This window comes from Apis florea, unplaced genomic scaffold, assembly GCF_048593485.1.
Source record: "Apis florea isolate Af1SG1 unplaced genomic scaffold, ASM4859348v1 contig_2492_pilon, whole genome shotgun sequence".
Lineage (NCBI taxonomy): Eukaryota > Metazoa > Arthropoda > Insecta > Hymenoptera > Apidae > Apis > Apis florea.
The window spans coordinates 5,591,672-5,615,875 of record NW_028256593.1 but is presented as its reverse complement, the minus strand read 5'-3'; the positions used below and the strand labels follow the sequence as shown (position 1 = coordinate 5,615,875).

At 28.8% G+C, this 24,204-nt stretch overlaps 2 protein-coding genes across 7 annotated transcripts; both read left to right on the top strand.

Annotated features, from left to right (window-relative positions):
- Positions 1–1,071: 1,071 nt before the first annotated feature.
- LOC100869190 (G protein-coupled receptor dmsr-1) lies at positions 1,072–6,847 on the top strand. Of its 4 annotated transcripts, none has more exons than XM_003695381.4 (6): positions 1,072–2,069; positions 3,099–3,345; positions 4,467–4,859; positions 5,459–5,626; positions 6,047–6,264; positions 6,644–6,847. In XM_003695381.4, exons 1-5 carry the CDS (start codon positions 1,743–1,745, stop codon positions 6,091–6,093), a joined length of 1,182 nt encoding a protein of 393 aa, XP_003695429.2. In that variant the 5' UTR covers positions 1,072–1,742; the 3' UTR covers positions 6,094–6,264; positions 6,644–6,847. The 4 variants fall into 4 exon arrangements, with proteins under 4 accessions (XP_003695429.2, XP_086761793.1, XP_012344393.1 ...); XM_086905667.1 differs by having other exon boundaries at positions 1,463–2,069; positions 4,470–4,859; XM_012488939.3 differs by lacking the exon at positions 6,644–6,847 and having other exon boundaries at positions 1,463–2,069; positions 4,470–4,859; positions 6,047–6,601.
- Positions 6,710–23,890, top strand: LOC100868423 (uncharacterized). Of its 3 annotated transcripts, none has more exons than XM_003695374.4 (2): positions 6,710–6,963; positions 19,922–23,890. In XM_003695374.4, the coding sequence occupies exon 2, from the start codon at positions 19,966–19,968 to the stop codon at positions 21,667–21,669; it is 1,704 nt and encodes a 567-aa protein (XP_003695422.1). In that variant the 5' UTR covers positions 6,710–6,963; positions 19,922–19,965; the 3' UTR covers positions 21,670–23,890. The 3 variants fall into 3 exon arrangements, with proteins under 3 accessions (XP_003695422.1, XP_003695421.1, XP_003695423.1); XM_003695373.4 differs by lacking the exon at positions 6,710–6,963 and adding an exon at positions 13,658–13,998; XM_003695375.4 differs by lacking the exon at positions 6,710–6,963 and adding an exon at positions 18,269–18,425.
- The last annotated feature ends 314 nt before the right edge of the window (positions 23,891–24,204 follow it).

Here is a 24,204-nt window from a genome sequence, read left to right as displayed (position 1 = left end):
TCATTGAATTTCATCTCGAAAACTCCTCGTAAAATTATTTTCTTGTAATTATTTTTGATCGAATCGAGTGTACCGTTCCAAAGATAAAAAAAAAAAAAAAAAAAAAAAAGATTTCTCGATTAAGCATCTAATAATTGAGTTTCTACGTGAAAAATTATCATCGTCCTTTCTCCATTAAGGAACTTATATTAAACGTCCACAATTTGTGGCTGGATTTTTTTGCCAAGTCGAGAGAAAAAAAAATTGAAGATATCGACAATCGGATCGTACACCGGACGTAAACTGCACGGTGAACGTAAACTCCGTTGGAATTTCAACGAAATCCAATAAAAAAATATCATACCGATTGTTATATTCGTTTCACAGAGAAACGGTTGGGTTTGAAAAGATATATCCGCTCCTCTGGATGAAAGAGAAACTCGTCGAATGGTCGATGTTCGATCTATGAAAAAATGAAAATAAAAAAAAAAAAGAGGGAGAAAAAAATAGGAAGCGAGAATTCGCCACAGATATAAAGGGTAAGTAAGGTAAGGAGACGGAATGAGCGGTTGAATCGAGTGATAAATGAGAGTAAGAGAGCGAAAGGGCGAAAGGGAAGAAAGAGAGAATGGAGAAGAGCGATCTGCGTCTGCGTTAAAATTTGGGGACGGCTGGAGCACGGTTAGCATCGCGGCGACATTAGCTTTGCCGACGTCGCGACGCTTCGATCTTCTTATTCGTTACTTGCCTCGTTGTTTACCTCTTCGATACTTTGCTCGTTACATCTCGTGGTGTGGACAAACTTCGACAATGTTCGAGTTTAAGCGCTTTCGATAAATATATATATATATATATATACGTATAAATAATCGTTTAAATCGAGTTTCATCGAGGATAGTGTTTTAATTCTTTATTTTCTAACTTTTCTTTGTTATATTCGGTATTGAAAAATAAGATTAAAATTGTCAAAGAAGTTGTAGAAGAACGATTATATAAATGAAAAGGAATTTTTTTTAAAATTGTAATTAATACTATCGAATAACAATGTAAATGAAATTGTTGAATTTTTTTTATATAGTTATTACGGTACATGGAAAAATAGTTTTGTTTAATTTCAATAAGAAAAATTGAAAGAAGATGTGGTTATTGCAATAATCGACGTATTCACGGATTCTATAGAGTCTCGACTTTTTATACTGATTCAGTAGTGCAACGTTAAGAATAAAGAACCACTTTCAAAGAGTTTGTAAAAGATAGAGGAATAAAATTGAAATACTTTTCAAGACTCGGAAAGGAAGTCCTTCGGACTTCTCTCTGAAGAATAAATATGAGAGTGGGACGTATTTTTAAATATAATAATTTTATCTTCCATATCTTTTTGAAAATCAAAAATTAATAATAACAATAATAGAAATTTAAAATATCGTAAACTAAAATTATTTTAAGAAACAAAAAAATTGATAAAATAATTTTTATCGTTTTATTTTATTTTATTTTAATTTTTTATTTTTTCTTTTTTTTTTTTTACATTTCTCGATCGTCAATGATAAAAATCGAAGGTGAAAATATTTGACGAATTTTTGCTGGAAGAAAGAATCTCTATGCCTCTCCGAAGAATCAAACTCTTTTACTATTATTTCAAGATTACCGAATACGCTTGATCAAAATTAATACGCGTTGAAAATTACGGTAGAATTTCAACGGTCGAAGAAAAACCGTTAACCGAAGAGCACAAAGAAGAAGGAAGAGGATTTAAAATAATCATGACGGATTTTAACACATCGTCGAGCCACTACGTTTGCGATTTATCGTCCTTTTACTCGTATTATTCGCATTTGCATGGATGGATCTCCCTTTTCGTCTGTATTTTCGGTTCGATCGCCAACGTTTTAAACATTCTCGTTCTTACCCGACGAGAAATGCGATCACCGACCAATATAATTTTAATGGGATTGGCCGTGGCAGATTTGCTCGTAATGATCGATTACATACCCTATGCGTTTCACTTTTATCTGTACCGTCGATCAAGAAGGGACACGTTTACTTACGGATGGACGATCTTCGTGCTGTTCCACTCGAACTTTTCTCAGGTAAACTATCATCAATTGCGATTATTTGAACTGTGGATATTTGTGCAAATATCCATTTTATATAATGTATTTTTTTTTTTATATCAATGTAGTAAAAATTCTGATTATATTGGATGTGGATCGGAAGATTGAAATTTTTAAGGTTATAAATTAATTTTTTCAAACAAACAATGTCAATTTATTGGAAAATCATTATATCAATTGAATATTCGAATAGAATATAGTTTCGTAAATATCCGCAGTTTAATGATAAAATATATAACGATAAAATATATTTTATACGTCGTTGAAATTGAAAAGAATCGGAAAAACGAAATATTCAACTCGATGTAAAATTATAGAGGCTTGAGATTAAGAAAATTTGATTAATAAATTATACTTACTTTGAAATCTTATTATCACGAATTTTTAATTACTTTCTACGGTGTGCAATAGAGAAAAATTTATTAAGTATTTATCTTGACTAGGTTTGATTAAGGGAAAGGTGACTGCGATAATTTTGCTTTTCCGAATGAGAAATGTTATCGTACTACTAACCTATAAAATCGTTTGGTATTTATGACTAGTGCATTCTTTCTGAATCGTCATTCCCTCGCTTTTGTTTGATGAGGTTCGACCTACATGTTTGGAAATCAATCACTTCAATGTTCTATACTTCCTTTATCTTCACCTGTAATTAAAGATCCAATTGCAATTTAATAAGAAATGAATTTACCTTTATTCTCTTTTCCAATTTAATTTTGTATCTCTTAGGAAGATTATTATGAAATAATCATGTACCAATGCATATCAAAGTTGGAAAAATTCTGTGATATTTAAACGAAAGAAAAAAAGCAGAATTTCATTACGATTATAAAAATTATTTTTCTCTCTTTATCGGATTAGATTATATTAATTCGAACGTTGAAAAACGACTAAGTGAAACGAACATGTAAACGAACATAAAATTTATAATTGAAAATTACGAAGAGTAGAGTTGCGGAGAAAGAAGGAAAAATGAAGATAAAATTCGTGGAATAAAATTCACAGGTTTGTCATACGATTTCGATCTGTTTAACTTTGATACTGGCCGTGTGGAGATACGTGGCTGTGGCAAGACCGCAACAAAACAGAGAATGGTGTAGCTACAGAAGAACTATTTTTGCTATTTTAATTGCTTACATTTTCTGCCCGATACTTTGTATACCACTGTATATTACAACAGAAGTAAGAAAACAAGTTGAACTTCTCGACTCTAATGGAATGACCGTACATAATCGAAATGAGAGTTTAATTGGTAAGTAACCTGACCTTATTTCTCAAATTTATCCACACATTACCGCTTAATTATTGTTGATCGGCAATTTTATTTTCTCGTTCTTCAACAACTTAAAATTCCAAAATTTGATTCTAAAATTTAACATTTTAGGTTAGATTCTGATTCTAGCATGAAAGCATATTCAAAATATTTAAAATAAAATATATTTAAAATATTATATAATTTTTAATATTAAAACAATTTAAATAATTTAAAAAAAAAAGGGAATATTATAGAGTATCCAAGTTTGAAATTTTAAATAAAGATAATTGATTATACGATATGTATTTATATTTATATAGAAATCATAATTAATGCATTGTTATCTTTTACAAATAATAAAGAAAAGCAATAATAATAAAAATATAGAATGAGTGTAAACAATTATGATTAAAAATGAATATCCTACTAATTATTACGAAAAGGTTGATATTGAACATATTTACGGATAAATTGATAGCACTCGTAATCTTGATTTAATATCAGTACAAAGTTGGAAGTACGCAGCGCGTGCATTAATGAATTGAACTTCATATTTCAATGGAATAATTCCATCCTCTGCTGGCAAGATCATAATACCATTTCCATGGAAAATGATCTCAATATTGAGTTAGCTAATACAATTTCCTTTAAATTTGAGTATCACAGAAACTATGACATAAATAATTTTTTAGTAGTAATCAATTAACTTAAAATTAAACTGTATAAATGTACTTTGATATGAGAATATCGTATAATAATACGATAAACGAAACATAGACGAAACATTTTTTACGTTTTCGTTAATTAATACAATTAAAATTTTTGGCTAGAAATGATAATATTAAATGGAATGATGGAACTAAAATTTTTAAGAATAAAAGTATATAAGTTATATATGTTGAGATATTACGAGATAAGTGTGCGTCGTACATTTTGAGCGAAGGTTATGTACGAAGAAGAAAAAGCTACTTAAAATAATGTTACGTAAAAGAAAAAAAAAATGGACAGAGAATATCGTTCCTCTTCTTAAATGCATTAAATATTATTGCGCAAAGAGCATCGTAATTTTTTTATGTTTATTTTATAATAATGTTAATGATTCTTTTTCGATGTTTCAGTAGGGAATACGACGAATACGACGCTTTATTTCGTCCGATTAACAGAAACAGCGGAAAATCATGATATTTTAAAGGAACTAAATTTCTGGATCTATAGCGTTGTGATAAAACTTTTCCCTTGCCTCGTGCTCACGATCGTGAGTTTAAAACTTTTGCAAGTTCTGTTGGAGGCAAAGCGAAGAAGGCGGAAATTGACTAACATTCAAGAACAAAATTTCGAGAAAAAAAAGAGTTGTCGAAGAGCAGATAAGGAACGACAAACTGATAGAACTACTATGATGTTGCTCGCAGTTTTACTACTTTTTCTAGTGACCGAATTACCACAAGGCATTCTGGGTCTTTTTAGCGTGCTCCTTGGCCCAAGATTTTTCAAGGCTTGTTATTTGATGTTAGGTTAGTTGTGTGACAAATTATATATCAAATATTAATTAAAGGATAAAATAGTAATTCGTTTCATGTCTGAAATATCTTAATAACCAACGATTTATTTCAAATATTTCATGTATTTTTATATAAGTATAATATGATAAAGATTTTAATCTTTTGATAGATAAGACTAAAATATAATTTAACGAGATAATTGTATAATTTATGTATGTGTATAACAATTGTTTTTTATTTTTAAATATATATATATATTTTTTTTTAAATTATAAAAGATACGAAAATATATATCGTTGAAGAGGAAAAAATTTTTTTCCTATGAAAAATGACGGAGTTATCGTCACTATAGTATAAAAACGGTATATAAAGCATACAGTACAAACAATGCAGTAAAAAAAAGTTTAAAATCGAGGAATTTGTAAAATCTTGATATGCTTGAAAAAAAAAAATGTAAAATTAAATATTTTCCGACCCGTATTAATTGTTAAATTCTTGTTGATCAAAATATTTACAACAATTTATTTATGATACATTAATAATATAATGTTCGATAGAAAATGTTTTTGAAATAAATGTTTCGAATATAACAAGTATTTGTTAATTTTCAGGTGATGTTATTGATATGCTAACACTTGTAAATTCAGCCATAAATTTCATTCTATATTGTACAATGAGTAGACAGTTCAGGAAAACGTTTAACGAATTATTCTGCAAACATTGGAATATTTCCAAGAATAGTGGAAAACAAATTTGTATACAAAATAATGGAAATACAGGTACAAATCATACACAAGTAACACAAGTATAGTTAAGAAGAAAATAATAAAGTTTTTTTCCCGTGATTTTTCTTTATCGAATAAATAAATTGATTGTGATTTTTGAATAAGTAAAATGATTTAATAATAAAATTAGTATTTATTTGTTTTTTTTTTGTCTTCGATCGACATAAACATATATGTCGATAAAAACTAATAAAATATAATACTTTATATTCATGTACATTAATAATATAAGTTGATAACATTGATAACAATTTATTATCGACATTTCTTACGAAAAGAATGTAAGTATTTCAAGTTTTCTTTATCTTGTAAGAAGTGAGTTTTTATAAAACTTTATATACTATGCCAACAGATGGCGCTAAAGATGATTTTCTTCAAATAATTTGATTATGATTAAAATTTTTTTGAATTTAGGAGTATTTGAGCGAAAATACCACTGCCAAAATGGAGCTGATGAATAATATTATTATTATATAATATGCAGTGATGTTTTACTATAGAAAAAAATAAATACATATCCAGTATTCCTAAATTCATCAAAATTTACTTACGTATTTGTTTAATTCCTTTGAGAACATCAAAAACTGATTTTAACGAAGAATTTATACTTTCATCTCTAAAAATCTAGAAAGGTATTTAAATATTTTATTTAACATTGAATAAATTTTTGTTTATTAAAGTTAAGTTAATACATCTTAAATTGCGAATTGTAATTCAAGTGTTTGTTACTGCTGTTGTAAAAATATAACAGTAATGATATATCGTGATATCGATTATGTCAATAATGTTCCTTAATTTTAATAAATTGTATAAATTGTAAATAGTCATATTTTCACGTACAAATACAATGTAAGTATTAACAAACACCTGTAACTTGTAGCAACGAACATAGCAATACGAATATACACAATGTAAAATATAAATTGTATACATTATATATTATATTATATTCATTTCGTTATAATATTATTTTTCGAAACAAATTTTCATTTATTAATATTTTTCGTATAGTCGAGTGGATGGAATTTAAATATCGGAGATAACTCTACCCATGTATTTCAAACACCCCCTGTTGTCGATTCTAAGAACTAACAATGCCAATGGCGGAACTAGCTTCGTTTGAGACGCTAAAGTACACTCGCCGAATAGAAATCGTAGCACAAATTTTGTAACAAATGTAAAATAAGTGAAATCAAACAGTGATAGCCTTCCAAATTTATAGTTTTATCAATGAAAAACGTTTCGGAGATTCCTTAAAATTTAAATCTATATTGTGCATTAACTATAACTGTATATACACACAGGAGACGCTTCGAGAACGAGTGTAAAAGGTACGTTCACCTTTATCCTTTTAAATCTTTATTTTTGTATAAATTTTCTATTTCTTAACACGTTACTATATCTTTTGCAAATAATTTCGTTAAAACGGTATTGATTTATCTTTATCCTGATTTATAACGTACGAGAAAAAATGCCGTTATGTTGCTTCATTAATTTTTTTCATCGATATGTATATAAAACTGAAGTATAAAATTTGAAATAATTTTATTTTTATATTCTTAATGTAGTACGTTGTGATTATTAAAATATGCTCGTTGCTTATTATTTTATACGATTTAAATCATATAAATTCTTATATTCTTTTTTTGATATATTGTTCGTTTCACATTATAAATATTAAAAATAAATACATAAATTTATTTTGATTATCGTTTTTTAGAAAATAATTATTTTTCATTCTTCCCAAAGTTATCTACATTTAATTTTATAATTTAAATTTTATCAGTGTTATCATTGTGCTTCTCGCATTGTGAATGTTGGCAATTGTATATTAATTATTATATATGAAACTTTTTCGCGTCTATAGCTTATATATTTTTATTTTTTTAAAATATTAGTATTAGTATAATATAATAACATTATTATTTTTTAATTTTTAATAAAAGAAGATAATATTTTTACGTAAAATAAAAGTATAAGCATTCGCGTCATAAAATTTATAATTTTTTTAAGGCTTATTATTTATAATTAAATATTCGATAGAATTTACATGGAAATGTGTTCTATTATTTTATTTGTTAAACATTATTTTGAAATCAAGATAATATAATATGTTTGAAATTCAATATATTTAAATATACATAAAAGTTTCCCGTAAAATACATTTCATATCTCGTGCACGGGGAAATCATTTGAAGAGAAATATTAATAAATATATTATTCTTGCAAGCTTTTATCATACATCGAATAAACATTCTATTTGATTACTAAAGTATTTTGCATTCGATGGCAAATATTTACGAAATAATAACATTTTCTTGGAAAAATAACTTTATTTTTACATTAAAATTTCTTATATTTCTTAATTTCGCATGTTTTTGTTTTACGTTCATTAAATATGAGGCCAAGTAGTATCGTATGTCCCTTGTTGTCTTTTCTGAGAGTTTGCAAAATTAAAATTTATAAACTCGAAACTATTTTCTTGAAAAAATATTAAAAATGTGTTATACGTACGTACAAAATGTTAAATTTCATATAATACAAATTATTTTTACGGAAGAGTTATTTGTAAAAAAATAAATAAACAAAAATAAAAGTGATCAATCAAAAAAATTTTGCATCAACTTGCAAAATTAACTCTTTATAATTTTTTAAAAATTAAATGCTAGATGTTACATGCACAAAATAACTTTTTTTACCATATTTTCAGGTTTAAATTTTGAAACATAATATCTCACGATGAAAATATATATTTATTATCGCAAATCTTTTCCCACCATTCTTTACCAATTTACTTTCTTCGATCCAATCGAAATATTTATTTTTACCATTTTGAAGCCTAATTATAGATTCGTAAAGTTTTATTTTCCATTTAAATTTAAATCGATATTGTAAAATTATCAAAACATTTTTCTCACGAATCGTTTATCATTGACCTTAGACGATTCGATAACCGGATCATTATCTTTGACGCGGTTCAACTTGAAAGGTCAACCGTATCGGCAATTAAATAACGAAAATTGGATAAGTTCTACTGTTACGGACCATTTTTCATTCGAGAAGGGAGGGGGGGATTAATTTCGAAGGTCGTACAAGTACGTTACATACGTCGAAGAGGGAACTTGTTTTACTAACAAATCGTAAGCGGCACGGGTGTAGATGCATACACATGTGTAGAATCGATAAGAAAGAGGATACAGTTTGTAAACTAATGTATATGCGTGTTTCGGACAACTGTCTCGACCTTAATCGGAAGGCGCGCCCTTGGAGCGCTGTTGTTCGGGGAAAGGTCGATTCGAGAGAATCGAGTGTAATCGTCGTAAAGAAGTTTGTTTGTTTGCGATAAGATTGCTGCCTCCACCACAAGGTAACGGGCACGATAATATACCACTCTATGAGAGGCCCATATACGCGACCAGTTGAAATGGGAGCGTGGCGTGTCTCTCGATTTCTCCGTTCCAAACGTTCCTGGAATCCTCTCTGAAATAGATCCACCGATGAATGGTCCGCTCGTTTCTAGCATATAACATTTATCATCCTTCTGGTCTCGTATACGTTCTGGTTAGCCTTTCTAATTTACCTTCGTGGCGACATTATAAAATCATTTGCGCATTCCTGCCAAACTGCGCTTAATCGTTACAAATTGCTTGGATAGACTCTGTAGGATACGCGGAAAATATTATTTTCAACACAGAGAGAGAGAGAGAGAGAAGGAAAGATTCAGCCAGTCGCGCCTCTTTCGCAATTTAACGTTTGAATTAAAATTGCGCTCGCATTATATCGTATTTCAAGGAAATCGTTCCAATGTATCTATCGCTCCTTCAGTTATTGCCACTGCATTGTTACACTAGCTTATTTAGCGATAATTGGTACCCCATAATACCGTTGCGGATTGAAACCAAACAGCCAACAGCTGTTATATAATTCTATTTAACTTGCTGTTCGCGAGTAAAAATATAATAAAAAAAATTCTTTGATGACCTCTATGATTTTATGATCGGAATTAAAAGCTTTGATCGATTCTTTGCTGCGTGTTTCGAAAACTATTGGGCGGAACAAGTTTGACATGAATCCTTGAAATTTTAAATTTTGATTAGAAAAAAAAAGAAAGAAAAGGAACAAAAGTGATTTTACCGACCGAGACTCGATATGAATTTCTTACGTTTTCAAATTATTTATTTATTTATTTTTTTTTTTTCGTATATTGCAATTTTAATATGTGTCTCGTACAATCTTTTCTCAATCCTACGATATTATTTTTAATTACACGATTATATTTTAATATTTTAATAATTTTACGCGAAATTTAAAATTTTGATTACACAACATTAGTGCGTGATTATTAAATAATTGTAAAAATTGCACGCGTTAATTTTAACGTATACGCGCAAGTGTATGTGTTGACGACTGGTGTCATCGCTGATGACAGTTACTAAATTACTAATGATTTCAGATTCATTTCGACGTACTTCTCCGACTTCGCCAATGTGTAAATACGTTTTCAAATCTCACGTTTCAACACAAACAAAATGGGATTCGTCTTTTCTCTTTGCCATTATTATTATCTATTTCACGAAACGGTGCATACATTTACACGGGCCTCTCCTTAATTTTAACCGCGTGAACAATATCTTTTGCAAAGATCTCTCTCTCTCTCTCTCTCTCTCTCTCTCTCTCTCTCTCTCTCTCTCTCTCTCTCTCTCTCTCTGAAACTTTCGGTATACGAGAACTTTTTTAAGCGTATCAAAGCTCGAAGAATACGATGGAACAGTTGAACCTTAAAAAAAAAAAAAAAAAAAAAAAAAAAAAGTACGATTTCTATAAAACCCGTCAATTTACCACGAAATCTCCCCCACCAAGGTCCCCATAAATGCACAATGGGACGCATTGTATTCCTAATAACGGAATCGGCCTCCACCCATTGTTCAGGAAACATAAAAGGTTTCTGGAAATGTGCGATCTACGAACACACGTTCCTCTGTCGGCAGTCTGTTACAGTCCCATCTTTTTTATTATCGAAATAAATTTCAACACCGATTAAAATCCGATTTTTAACGATTTCTTAGACAACGAAATATGAATTTTTTTTTCTTTTTTTTCTTTTTCCTATTTCAGAGAAATCGTTTTGGAAGAAAGGAAAATGTATACATTTATAAATGAAAAAAGTTATTAAACTTTTGGTTGGAGATGGATGTTAAACGATCGATAAATGAATAAACGCGAAAAAAATTGATCAGCGGATACGAATGCGGTCGCGTGAAAGAAACGTCACATGATCTACTGGGATATAAGTTTCAAACCAATGACTCATGGCCAGGTGTTACTCTTTCGGACCACGTCGTGCATCATCGATAGGCAATAATTTTTTTTAAAGGTTAAAATTCTAATAACCTGGAAATACATGCTGTGTAATTATATATATATGTATGTATGTATTTTTATCGCTTTTTATTCGCAATCGTTAAAAATAAAAGCAACATAATTTAAAGAAAAAAAAAAAAAGAATAATTTTCTTATCAAGATTGAAACGTTGAACGGCATCATTAATCATAATTCTCGTAATAAATATATATATATATATATATTTAAAAATAATTCTAATGTAGCCTCGCTTTTTAAAATCGCTTGTATCGTTATTATTTACATAACACGAACGTTGTGTTAATTTTTAATCAGTTATGCAGCTGACACTTATTGCTCGTGTTAAGATACACAGTGTATGCATAACAACGAGTTTTATCGTTTAAAAAAGAAAAAAGACTCGTTTCATCGTGAAAATGATGCGAAAAAAGAGAAGTTTGGTATTATTAATTTTATTATTAAAGATTTGACGAACGTTAAAAAACATTCATTGTTGGAGTTTATTTTTAGAAATGTATATTGACCGAAGGCTAAAAAATCTTCTTAAAGGTAAATAGAAGCAGAATTCTTGAAATGAAGATTAAGTTAAGCAGATAAGATTTCACCCAAGATTCCCAATGAGAATGTCTAAAAAACAAATTGCATATTGGAATTTATCTTATTAGAGTGTATCGGAAAGTTTTGCAAAAATGTTTTGTTGAAAGGGAGGAGGGACGAAGGGTATTTTGTTGTAAGAGAAACTCGTATTGTACGACCGGCTGGATTCTTACGGATTTATTCTTGGAATTGAACAAGAATAACGTGTCTTAGGTACGCGTGGCTCCTTCTCTTTCTCTCTTCGTTTCATTCGCTCGCTCGCTTTCTCTCTCTCTCTCCCCGTTTTCTTTTTTTCTCGTTCTCGACCAGAATTCCCTTACCAGAATTCTGCATTAATCGTCAGATACAATTATTACCTTTTTCTTTTCTTTTCTTTTCTTCTTTTTTTTTAATCTTTTCTAGATATTCATACAGATCTAACGTAAAAAAAAAAAAATTTAAGTATCTGAATATAACGCGTTATTTATAGCTTATAACAAAAATATATATCGATGTGTTTCGTGCGTCTAGTGAATCTATTTTTGTATATGTATCTTGTTTTGACGTTTCGACAATATATATAATACGCGATAAAAATATGAAGAAACAAAAAAAAAAAAAAAAAAAAAACGTATATATATATATATATAAAACACGCTGCTTCCCTCGGAAATCAATTAAAATTATAATTCTCGGCATCGTTGCATGCATAAAAACAATTGAATTAATCATTGACACGTGTTATTTATAAAAGGTCAATTCGTTATTGGATAAGAAATTGAATTTTTCGATACAAATATATATATATATATATACACGTTTTATTCGATTTGAAAGAAACGAGTCGTTTCGTTTTCGTTTGCAGACAAACGCGTGTTACGTAAGATTGAAAGATCGATACGTTTTTCAAGAAATATTTCCGTGATTTTGGAAAAATTGTGAATTTTTGTTTGAAATCGATTTCGTTATTCGAGAAGAAATTTCTCACCGTTAATAACAGTTCGCGAAATGTTTGCCAATGTCGGGTAAGTGGGGCGGGGTGGTGGGGGAAGGAGGGAGCACGTAGTTAGTCCGGCAGCGGCAATCGATTGGCAGCCAAGTTCGTACGGCGTCAAATCGTCGGAATTCGTGACGTTTCGTCGAGAAGCCCACGGAAATACGAACTCGTAAGCGAGAACGATGACGCGATAGCGCAGACGAGATCGCACGTAAACCAGTTAAAAGGAATCCATTTTTCCGCGAGCCATGTGCTCTGTCGCACATGCGATAGCGACAGCTTTAACGGTCTCACACCGTTAATACGTGGTTATTTCCTCTTGTACAATAATTGCATCTAAATTTAAAATGATTTGCATATGTGGTACAATTGATACCGGTACGATAATATTTTAATCAAAGAGATTACTTCTGTGTATATCTTATTACATTTAATAAGAAACGTGACGAATAAAATTTTATTACACTTTATGTTTCTATCATTAAATCAAGGAAATCGTATTCAGTGTTCGAAATTACAATATGATATACTAGGAATCTTTATGCAAATTTTTTTTTCAATAATTCATTTGTCTTTTGTCATCGTGTTTTGTCTGCGAGTTAAAAAAATTTATACGAAGAAATACATTTCCGAGAAAGAGGTGTTCAATTTTTTTTTTTTTGTGTTACACAATATTTATCCGATGTAAGCCTTACCTTCTATCGAATCTTCTTTTGCGTAATCAAAATAATTAAAATAATAAATCTAACGTTAAAAATCACATTTATAATTAATCATATTTATATATTTAATATTTTCAATTGGATTCTTCGATCATAATAATTAAATTACTTAAGCAATAATCGTTGAAATGTCAAAGTATATAATTAAAGTAATAAATTAGAATTTAATTAATCGTTAATCGTTTAACTTGTTAACAAAAATTAACAATACCTCGATTCGTTTCCGTATTGTAGCCATCGCTAAAATAGAATTCTTAATGTTGAGCGAGTATTCCACGATTCCCCCACCACTCGCAGCAGGATCACGTGTTTGCCCCCACCACGTTTCTCTACACAGCAATTATAGATTCATTCAGTGGTAGCAGCGCCAGTGCTATCCCGACTCTCGCGTCGATGGGATCGATCTTGCGTCTTTCTGATATTGACAATTCTTTGAATCTAGACGCTGAACGTATTCGTGGAAAAGAACTCTCTCTTATTTATTATTACCGAAATATTTTCGTTTCCAATTCTTGAAGATCGAAGAATTCGATAATTTCTATTCATATATATATATATATAATATACATATACTTTGAACAAGAATTATTTTTAGAAGTGGTTCGAGTTATTTTCGAAAGACGTGAGGTGAAAGTGGAAGTGCTTTTTCAGAGAAAGTTTCGTACGGGATTTCCTCTGAAGTTGTGAACCAAACTACTAGAGATATCAAAGTAAGAGATATTTTTAAATTTTCATTTCTTATTTCTGGAAAAATCAATATTGCATTGCAATTTTTTGCAATCTTAGAATGACATTGCTCCAGATACATTTACGTTATTTTCAATATTTAATTTATGCTATGAATTTTAATGCTTCGATTATCTTTGTTTTACATTAGTATTTCAAGGATTATTATTCGCGAAATATAAATTTCATACGTCAAAGTCTGTTTTATTATGGAAAATTGAGAATTTATAATATTTGACATTTTTTTTTTTTTTTTTTTTTGATGATAAGAAAAGAAACGAGTTATTCCGTATCATATATATTTGATTTCTTTTTATCTTCTCTCTCTCTCTCTCTCTCTCTCTTTCTGACCTCTTTTCGCAGAAAGACTGTAACAAATAGGTAAAAGAAATACATAAACTGCAGTGGCGGAAATGGAGGTATTCATGTTTTAATGCTTTAAATACGAAAAGTATTGTAAGATTTTCTAGCAGTTTGAGATTAAAAAAAAAAAATTGAATTATTTTCGTAACAAAAATAAAATTTACAAATACAATTTCAAGATTATAATTTATTTATTCGTTAAAGTTCGCTAAAAATTTATCATTTTAAAACGATTATTTATCAATAAATTATATAGAAAATAAATTAATTTTATTTTTAACAAACTTATCGAAACAATATTCCAATATTTATTTTAATCATATTTTCACGATAAGAATAATTAGTTTTATAATCGTTGTTGTAATAATCGTTGTTTTAAATTAATTCTAGGGATTAAGTAGAAAGAAACGGTTAATTAATAGCTCGGGGTTAAAGCTCTAACACTTATAATAACAAAAAGTAATTCCGTTCACGGAAGCAGGTTTATTTCTCCGAAGGCTTGTAAAATAAAATTCATGCTTATCTGTAAGTGATAAAATCCGTGTTACCGCTCATTCGAGGAACCTCTTCTCGTTTATACTTGCTGGAAATCTTGTCGATAATGAGGCCAGCTACAGTATCATTCATAAGTGGTGGCCGTCCAATTAACTCGAAATTTTATCACGTTTTTTTCTTCTATTATTCTCGTTTCATTCCAACGCTTTCATTCTTCTATTCGTACTTTCGTTCTAATTCCCTTTTTCTTTTATTCCTTATAATCGCGATACTCGCAGAATCCAAATCACAATTGCAAATATTAAATTCACGCGTGTGAAGAGAGAGAGAGAGAGAGAAAAAAATTAACATCGCTAAAAGATAAACCGAAAAATATAATTTGACACTTTTGTAGAATTTTTTTTTTTTTCTTTTTCTTTTTTATTGTTACGCTTGCCTCAAAATTTTGCGGATTACTATTAGATATTAATTAAAGGGATAAAAAATAATTTCGTTGGTTAATTTGGATTCACGTAGATTTATCCACGTCCACGTCTGAAATATTGTTTGTCGTGGATAAGAATCTGAGATTGAGAAGATTTAGATTTCAATCTATCTGCCAATCACCAGATAAATCATTCGTGGGATGAGCTGTAGAAGCGAACAGGCATCGATGAAAAGTTGACCAGTAAAATTAGCATTCGCTACGACGAACCGTATTTCGCCGGGTCATCAGCCCAGTTCGTCGTTTTCCAAGAAGACGAATTTCTAGCCGGACCCCTTGCCAGAGCAGGGCGGAACCCAAACCCTCCCGATTTACGGGATGGCTTTCGAACCACCCTACGACTTCGAATCGTAAAACTCGCCCCCAAATTTATCTTCTTACGTGGTATTTATTCGTTTAATTCTTATTCTTCTTTCTCCTTCGATTTTTTTCTTCGATATCTCTTGGAAGAAAAAATTATTAGATCAATCGTACAATCTTCGTTTTCCATTTTGTCGAACGATTTCCATTTGTGCGTCGAAGACAGTTATAAAACGAAAGCGAAGAGTGTTCTTCTAATGTTGATGAAATAAGGGGAAAGGGAGGGACGAGAGCGGTTTCTGAGAAAAGGGGCGAAATCCTTTTTTACAATATCGTTCGTTGATGCATTCGTAAATCTTGAATTCCTGTGATGGTAAAATAAAAAAAGGCATTCTCTTAAATTTCTTCTAATTTTGCGTGGCCCTCCATCAGAGTCTCGTTCTGTTTCCTCAAATAAAACTACAACGTCCAATTCTGCGAACTCCTCCTTGCTCGAAGAAAGATTTTTCTCTCCTTCTCTCTCTCTCTCTCTCTCTCTCTCTCTCTCTCTCTCTCTCTTTCGACCGTTTCCACTCCCCTTGGCATTCCAACGGCAGGAGAGAACAGATGGTCGAGGAAGAATAAAGATCAGGTTCACTTTGAGTGGTGGGGGAAAAAGAAAAGAATTAATAAATAATGCACTCTTTTCCTTCTTCTTCTTTGCGATATTTACGCTTCTTTTTTTTTACACACCCACAATTTTCACAATTGTTTCGATTTCGGCTCGATTTCGTAAAAATTCAAGAAATGCGTTTATTTGTTTTTATTGTTATTATTAATTTGAAAGAAATATCCATAACGCTTACGTTAATTCGAACGAACGTTACGCGTTTGTCTGTTTCATAAGTTTCGATCAATTTGAGAAGAATAAAATTTTTCTCTGTGTAAAAAAAAAAAAAATATAATGTATCGTTTTTAAGTTTTTTAATTAAAAGATCGATGTTTCGAAGAGATGCGAGAAGAAGGAAGTGTTACAAACACTTGATAAATAGCAATAATAGTTTCTTGAGATAAACGTTTAAGGGAAAAGAGTATTTAGAAAATTTGGAATTCCAAAATAGATCGAAGAAGCGACAGCATTCGATCGTAAGTGCATTCCTATATTTAAATAGCGCATAATTTCGATATTGTGTACAAACGTGTCATCAATTGACGATTATTATTTCAAGGAAGCCTCGATAAAGTTAAGTTGCGTCATCAAATGGAACAATATTTCATTGTGTTTCGCGCTTTTATTGTTTATCGTTGTTGTTCGATTTATTAGATTAGAAATTTCGAATTTTTTGATTCCGGATATATTTCTGGAATAGACATTGTGTAAATTTTTTCTTTTTCTTTTTTTTTTTCCATTAATTCTGCTAAACAAACGTTCTAATTTTTTTTTTAATTTTAATGGATATAATTTTTATCCATAAAATTTACTTTCATCGAAAAAAAAAAAAAAGAAAAACAATCAAGTTAATAATACGTTTCTCAACGCGTTCGAAAGATAATTAACAAGACAATCGTTAAAAAGAAATTTTCGAAATTCTCGCTTAATGGTCATGTTATCGATGTATTTCGCAATTATCTTGAATAATAATAATAAAAAAAAAAAAAAAAAAAAAAAAGTTGTTTCAAAAGATTATAGGTCCTATTTATTATTAGAGAACGAGATATTACTTTTCGAAAAAAAAATTACATTTTGTGGCCGTTATTTAATTTGATCGAATCGTGGAGTTGTACGTTCCTGGAAAATGTTATCTTGGCAATTATCGTTGATTCTGATAATACATTTACATCGTAATTTTACTTATCAATAACGTGAATTAAGGGGTTGTAAACACGTGGAAGAAGTTTCTGGTAGAACCGATTATGGGGTTCCGGATAATATCAATTCGTCGATGACGTGATGTGAAATCGTTTCTCGAAATCGGCTTCGGCACTCGTGCCTTTTATTCGGTATACGATGAATATTTATTGTAACTGCAAGTTTGTTAATCGCGACACGACAATTCTGGCGAAAGTGTTCCGTTCGCTAGAATATTGCGTTGCGAGAAAAACAATTGATTTTCTTTCCTTTTCTCTCTCTCTCTCTCTCGCGATAAATTTAATAATAGTAACTAGAAAAAATTATCGAATGTTTGAAAATTACTAGAGAAAAATGATAAATATTACTAGATGACTAGAACGTGTTATTGCTCACGTCTCTAATAAAATGATTCAAATTTATGTTTGCTCTACAAATTCAAATAAATGTCGTAAAATTTATATATCTGTGTATATTTTTATTATCATTCGAGATTTGTTTTTAAATTACGGGCAACGCGAGATTAATCCTCGTCTCGAAACAAATATTGTTTGTAAAAATCTGTATAATACGATTGATATAGAGAGAAATCAGTCGTCGTGCAGTGTTGATTTGGAGTAGAAGAGTAGGAGGCATCGTCAGTTGGTCCGCGCGCCAGTAGTGGGGGAAAGAGATGGTGGGTAATGGTGGGGAGTTGGAGAGGCCAAGAACAACTTCTAAATGGGGGCTTGGCCTTCTAGCGTTGCGACACGTTCGTGGAAAAGCGGCTCCGTGCCGCTTTACTAACACTCGGACATCTCTCTGCCACGTGGCCCATTAAAACACAATGGGAAAAGAAGGCAGCTGTGGTGCGCGCGAACGATGTCGAAAGATGCGTCTCTATTCCTGTCGGGATCACGAGAGAATGCGACACCTGGTCTTAAACTATGAATCGTAAAGTCGTAAGTGGAAGTTGTGCTTAACGTTTGGTCGATTATTTAAATAACCCCAGTGAGACACTGACAAGGTTAACGGACTCTTATGTCAACGAGTGACTCGCTCGATTAGTTGGTAGGGGGATATGCATGAGAAATCGATTTATATTCATTAGACAAATTCTTTGTGTTTTCTTGTTTCATATTTCATTATATCTCTTTGCTTTGTTTGATTTTTTTTTATTGGTATTACGTTTTTTTATTGGTATATTGTTTCAATGGTGGAAAACGATAACTGTAAGTTAAATAGGAATGATGATTGTAAATATTTCTTATTTGATATTTTACGTGTTAAATGATATAAAATATATTCGTGAAATGAAAGATTACTCAAATGGATTAATGATTAAATATTTCATTCTTCATAAATTGATAATCAAATTTATTGTTATTTCTAATAATTTAATAAATAATTTCAAAGTAATATTTCAAATTATTAATATTTTAAAAAAATATTATTAATTAATATAATTAGTGAAATGGAATTAATTTGATTTAATTGGAATTCCTTTATTTAATACTTTACTTTGATACGCATTGGACAATTATTCACTGTTTTTTACGTCTGTTGATCAACCTTGTAAGAACACGGGTTGAACGCAAAACATTTTATTCTTAGAACGAGAAGCAGCTGCTTTAGCATATAATTATTTTATAATTTGATTAAAATATACTATTAAAATAAGCAATAAAATTGCAAGAAAATAATTATTCAATCCTACGTTATCTTTCTTTTTTAATTGGAAAATTTGAATTTTATTATAATTGTATAATTGAAAATAAATAATCTCTTTAAATTAGCAACTGATTTTTTAAAAATAAATTCAAATTTATTTAATTATGCAATAAAATTCTTCGGACTTCGGAAATAAAAATTGAAAAAATTCAAACTTTAAATTATTATATATGGATAAATATAATATTATATAAACTTAATATAATCAAGATTGCGTTGAAATGACGAGAAAAACGAAATTACAGAGGCATGTCAGTATTTTTAGTTGGAACAGATTTTCATGGAAAATAACTTACGCAATGCGGTCAATTACGTAAATTATACTAGTCACTTATAAATAATCATGTATAGTGAATGATTAAAGTACAAAATATTGTTGTATAGTATCATAAAAATTTCACGTTTTTATATCTTAAATTAATTTTTATTATTCTTTCTTAATATTTTTTATTTATATTTCATATTTATATGTTAAAATTTTTATGAATTTAATTTAAATAATTATTTTAAATATTTTTTGTTCAATTATTATACGAAGTAAATTTTTCGTAAAATTCCGAATAATTTAAAATTGTAATGCAATTATATCATAAATTTAAAAAAATATATTATACAATATATATATATATATATATTTGAATTATAAATTATATTATATTGTTATATTATTTTTATAGTATTTTTATCATGATTTTATACAAAGAAATTTTGTTTTTTTTATTTACAGATACAAGACTGTGTTATGCTGAAAGTAAGATTTATCTTCAAAAAATGTTGACAGTGATGTGCCCGAGCTGTCGTCACCGATTTCCAGCTCCAGGTTGTTGTGAACCTAAAAATATTAATGAAGATAACGCTCTAATTCATCCAACAACCTGTTATTATGGTGGCCTACTAGTTCCTAAAGGCTATACTAGTGGTGGTGGCTGTTTTATAAATGCACCAACTATAATTCATACGCAACCTGTTATCAATTCTTTCAATTATCCATCGATGACACTTGACTTAGAAAAACCAAGAACTGATAAGCAAAGAGAAGATTTCCTTCAAAGATATGAAAAAAATACACAAGTTCTTGGATTTCCATTAATCAATGAAGAATTACAAAAGAATCAAAGTTCTGGGTGTCAAATTACTACAAGTTGTGACTTAACTGGAGGAAGTGTAACAATAACAACACCAAGTATACAATCTGGAGGCTGTTTAATTCAAAGTATGGATTCTGAAACTCTTATGCATACACCACATATGGAAATCCGTCCAAAATTATCTGGTGGAGGATGTTTTGTGCAAAAAACATTATCAACTGAAAATCAAGAAGTTTCTATGATATCTCATGAAAAAAAAATTCAACAAGAAAGTGTGAGTCATGATAAAAGGATGTTTTTAATACCTCCAAGTGGCTGTCAAGAATTACCAGGGACTCGAAGAAATATATTATCGCAAAAAATTGAAGAAGCAACTTCGCTAGAAAATTATGAGGAAAAGCCAATTTTCTCAGATTTTCAAATGAATGTGCCAGTAATGCAATTTCAACAAGCTAAAAATTCTAAAACAAATGAACATGAATTAGAACAGAGCCGAAATTTCAACTGTTGTTGTAATAATGTTCAAAAGCTTTATCATGTTAAATCAAATAATCTTCAAGTTTCGGAAAATCGTAATTCTATGGTTTTAGATTCTAATTCAGGAGTACAGATTCAAGTAAATGCGACTGTACAACTTCCAGCAAATTTAGGACAATGTACAGTAAATATAACTGCAACTACTACGAATTCTCTTGATTCTTTGTCAGGTATAACTTCAAGAGCTAGAAACAATTTTAATGGTGGAGGTTTAGTACAGAAAAACGAAACTCAAAATAATGAAGAAAATTTTGATGAAAGAAGAGATAGAACTCCAACCACACCAGTCTCTTGGTTGATGCCATGTCCCTGGAGTTTTGACTATATGATGGATAGGAATGCAGCTAGATTAAGTGAAGTTAAAAGACTCTTACAAACTTGTGGTTGGTATCATGAAGGTCTTAGTTGGCAGCAGAGTGAAAATTTGTTAAAAAATGCTATGATTGGCAGATGGCTGATGAGAGATAGCTCAGATAGTAGATATATGTTTGCTGTGTCTGTGCAAACTGCTAGAGGACCTACTTCTGTTAGAGTTCATTATTTTGTGGGACAGTTTCGATTAGATGCTGAACCTAGACTTGCTTTTGCAATTCCTCTTTTTGATTGTCCAATTAAAATGCTAGAATATTATGTGGAATATTCAAAAAGTGTTGATGAACAAAGAAAAGAAGTTTGGGTAGATTATAGTGGACAACTTTATAGTGAAATTTATTTGACAAAACCTTTAGTTAAAGAAGTAAGGTCTCTTAGTCATTTGGCCAGGTTAGTTGTTAATAGGAATAAATTACCTACAAAACATTTGCCACCATTAATTAGAAATTATTTAGCAGAATATCCATATAGTCTTTGAAAAATAATGCATGAGATTTTTCTGATTTCTGGATTGATAATTTATAAAATTTAAAAATTTTTACATACTAAATAAATTAATAAATTAATTTAAAATTAATGATTTAAAATAATATTCATCAATTTATGAATTTGAATTAATTTATTCAAATAAAATTTCTATTTTATTTATTAATAATAAATAAAAATATTTAATAAAATAGTTTAATTTAAATATCTACTTTAATTTTATATAAATATAAATTATTAAAAGTTTTGTTCAATTAATTCCAGATATCAGAAAAAACTCGAAAATATAATTATTTTTATACATTTTAAAACAATGTGAATCAGAATTTGTGGTAAAGATGATATATAAAAATTAAAATTATATAAAAACTAGTGAGATACTAAAACTTACATTTTCGTAAATTAAAAAATTAAAAGTAGATTATGATATTAAAATAATACGTGAAATTGTTAAAAATAATGTTAAAACAATGAAAGTTAAGCAAAATTTTATAATTTTGTTCGTAGTCAGTAAAGCATAATATTGTAAGATTGATTATTCGACCGAGTTTCTTTTCATTTAAAATTTTCTCGGAAGACAGGATACCATTTACATATCCTGCTCGAACCAATCAAAATCTTCAAGGATTTTTTCTTCATATGTAATTAACGTAAAATTATTTGTTTGTAAGATCTTGTTGGATCTGAAATTCCATTTGATTATAAGTTTTGATAAGTAGATTTTTTAGCATTGAGAAAGACATTACAAAATTGAATTGAATTATTATAATATCAAAGTTATATTTGTAAATTTTATGTATGTAATATGATATGTGCATATGATACATATACATACATACATACATACATACATATATATATATATATAAATACATATATAATATAATATGAAGAAATTTTTCATACATAATGAATTAATTAAAAATTATATTTAAATTTTAGATAAGAACTCGGTCGGTTTTAATATATGTTAAACAATGACAGCCTCCTGCAACACTGACAAATTATTTAAATTTGAAAAGCTAGGAATCATTGTTTCAAATTTAAAAATGATATTAAATCGGTTTCAATGAAGAAATTGTAAGGCAGTATTAGATTTTTAAGCGTCAATTTGACTCTTCGTCTTTTAAAAATAAAAAGATAATAAAATTGTAAATCAGTCTTTAAATATTATGTAACTGATTTGCAAAGTAATTATCTTATATTTAATACATTTGAATCGTTTAAAATATCTTTCTCAATATCAAATAAATTAAATTCTAATGTTCTTAAATTTCAAAGAAACTTATAATTAATAATAAAAGTAATATAAATTTTAATTTAACGTTACTAAATATTGATTTGTAAAATAATAATATTTAAAGCGAAGAGTTAAATTTTATAGAAAAATCAAACGCTAAATTGATTTAATTTTTGTTTATTAGTGAGTTTCTTTAAATGTAATTTGATACGTGCGCGCACGTAGGCATGTAACGAATCTTTATACATGTACGAATAATAGAGAATACGATTTAAATGTCGATTGTTATGCAAAACTATAATTGATATATTTTTCTAAGCAAGAATCGACGATCTTTTCAAAGTTAATGCAATTTTTCTAATAGAAAATATTATACAGGGTTGTTCCCAAAACTGTGCCTCTTCAGACAAATCCATTTGAAGAAATTGCGTTATTTGAAACATTTTCTACAATCGTAACGCTGCATTTGGCTTTGATTTTTTGATGGGATGCCCGGTATAAATTAATATGAGTTTTTGTTCATTGTCTCTATATTAGAGATGTCATTTTAAACTGTCGATATGTCTACCCTTCGTAAATTATTTCTGAAAAAAAAAAAATTAAAATAAAAAAAATATTTTTCATATTAATTTTCGATTGATTATTTTAATATTTCAATGAAATTTCAATTTCAATTTAAAATTAATTTACAATTTTTTTATATATAAAGAAATATGTTTATATTGTAGAATGTTTAATCCTTATTAACAATTAAGTAATAACATAAAGTTTGTGTTATTACATTAGCAAGATTACGAAGGGTTAGTTAATTTCGATTTTTCTGATTTTAAAAGTCGATTCGACGGAGTATGTTTGTTGTTGGAAACTGCCACTCAGCGAATCCTACAATGTTTTATATTGCGATTATAACAATGTATAGTGTGACATGAATTAAATTATTAAAGAATTATTTATTATCAACAAATAAAGAAAATATTATTTCTATTTCCCTTTTAAAATTTTTTTATTTTTGTTGATTTATTATAATTATTTTATTATAAATTTAATTATTTGTACAGAATTAAATATATAAAATTTATTTATATTTAATTTTAATTATAATTAATATATAATTAATGTATCTCTTTCTTATGATTTATTTATTAAATTTTAGAAAAAAGTTTTTTATTTTTTTTATTTAAGTTTTATGTGAAAATCATTAACAATTATAAAATTTTAATATATAATGTATTGAAAAAATATTTTAAAAAATATTTTAATATAATTATTTAAAATATTGTTAAAGAT

What these genes read in the sequence shown, in the direction of transcription:
- LOC100868423 (XM_003695374.4), top strand. Translation starts at nt 19,966, where the DNA reads ATGTTGACAGTGATGTGCCCGAGCTGTCGTCACCGATTTCCAGCTCCA.
- LOC100869190 (XM_003695381.4), top strand. Translation starts at nt 1,743, where the DNA reads ATGACGGATTTTAACACATCGTCGAGCCACTACGTTTGCGATTTATCG. An exon ending in TCGAAATGAGAGTTTAATTG is followed by an intron (nt 3,346 to 4,466) that starts GTAAGTAACCTG and finishes TCGATGTTTCAG; the next exon opens with TAGGGAATACGACGAATACG. An exon ending in GGCTTGTTATTTGATGTTAG is followed by an intron (nt 4,860 to 5,458) that starts GTTAGTTGTGTG and finishes GTTAATTTTCAG; the next exon opens with GTGATGTTATTGATATGCTA.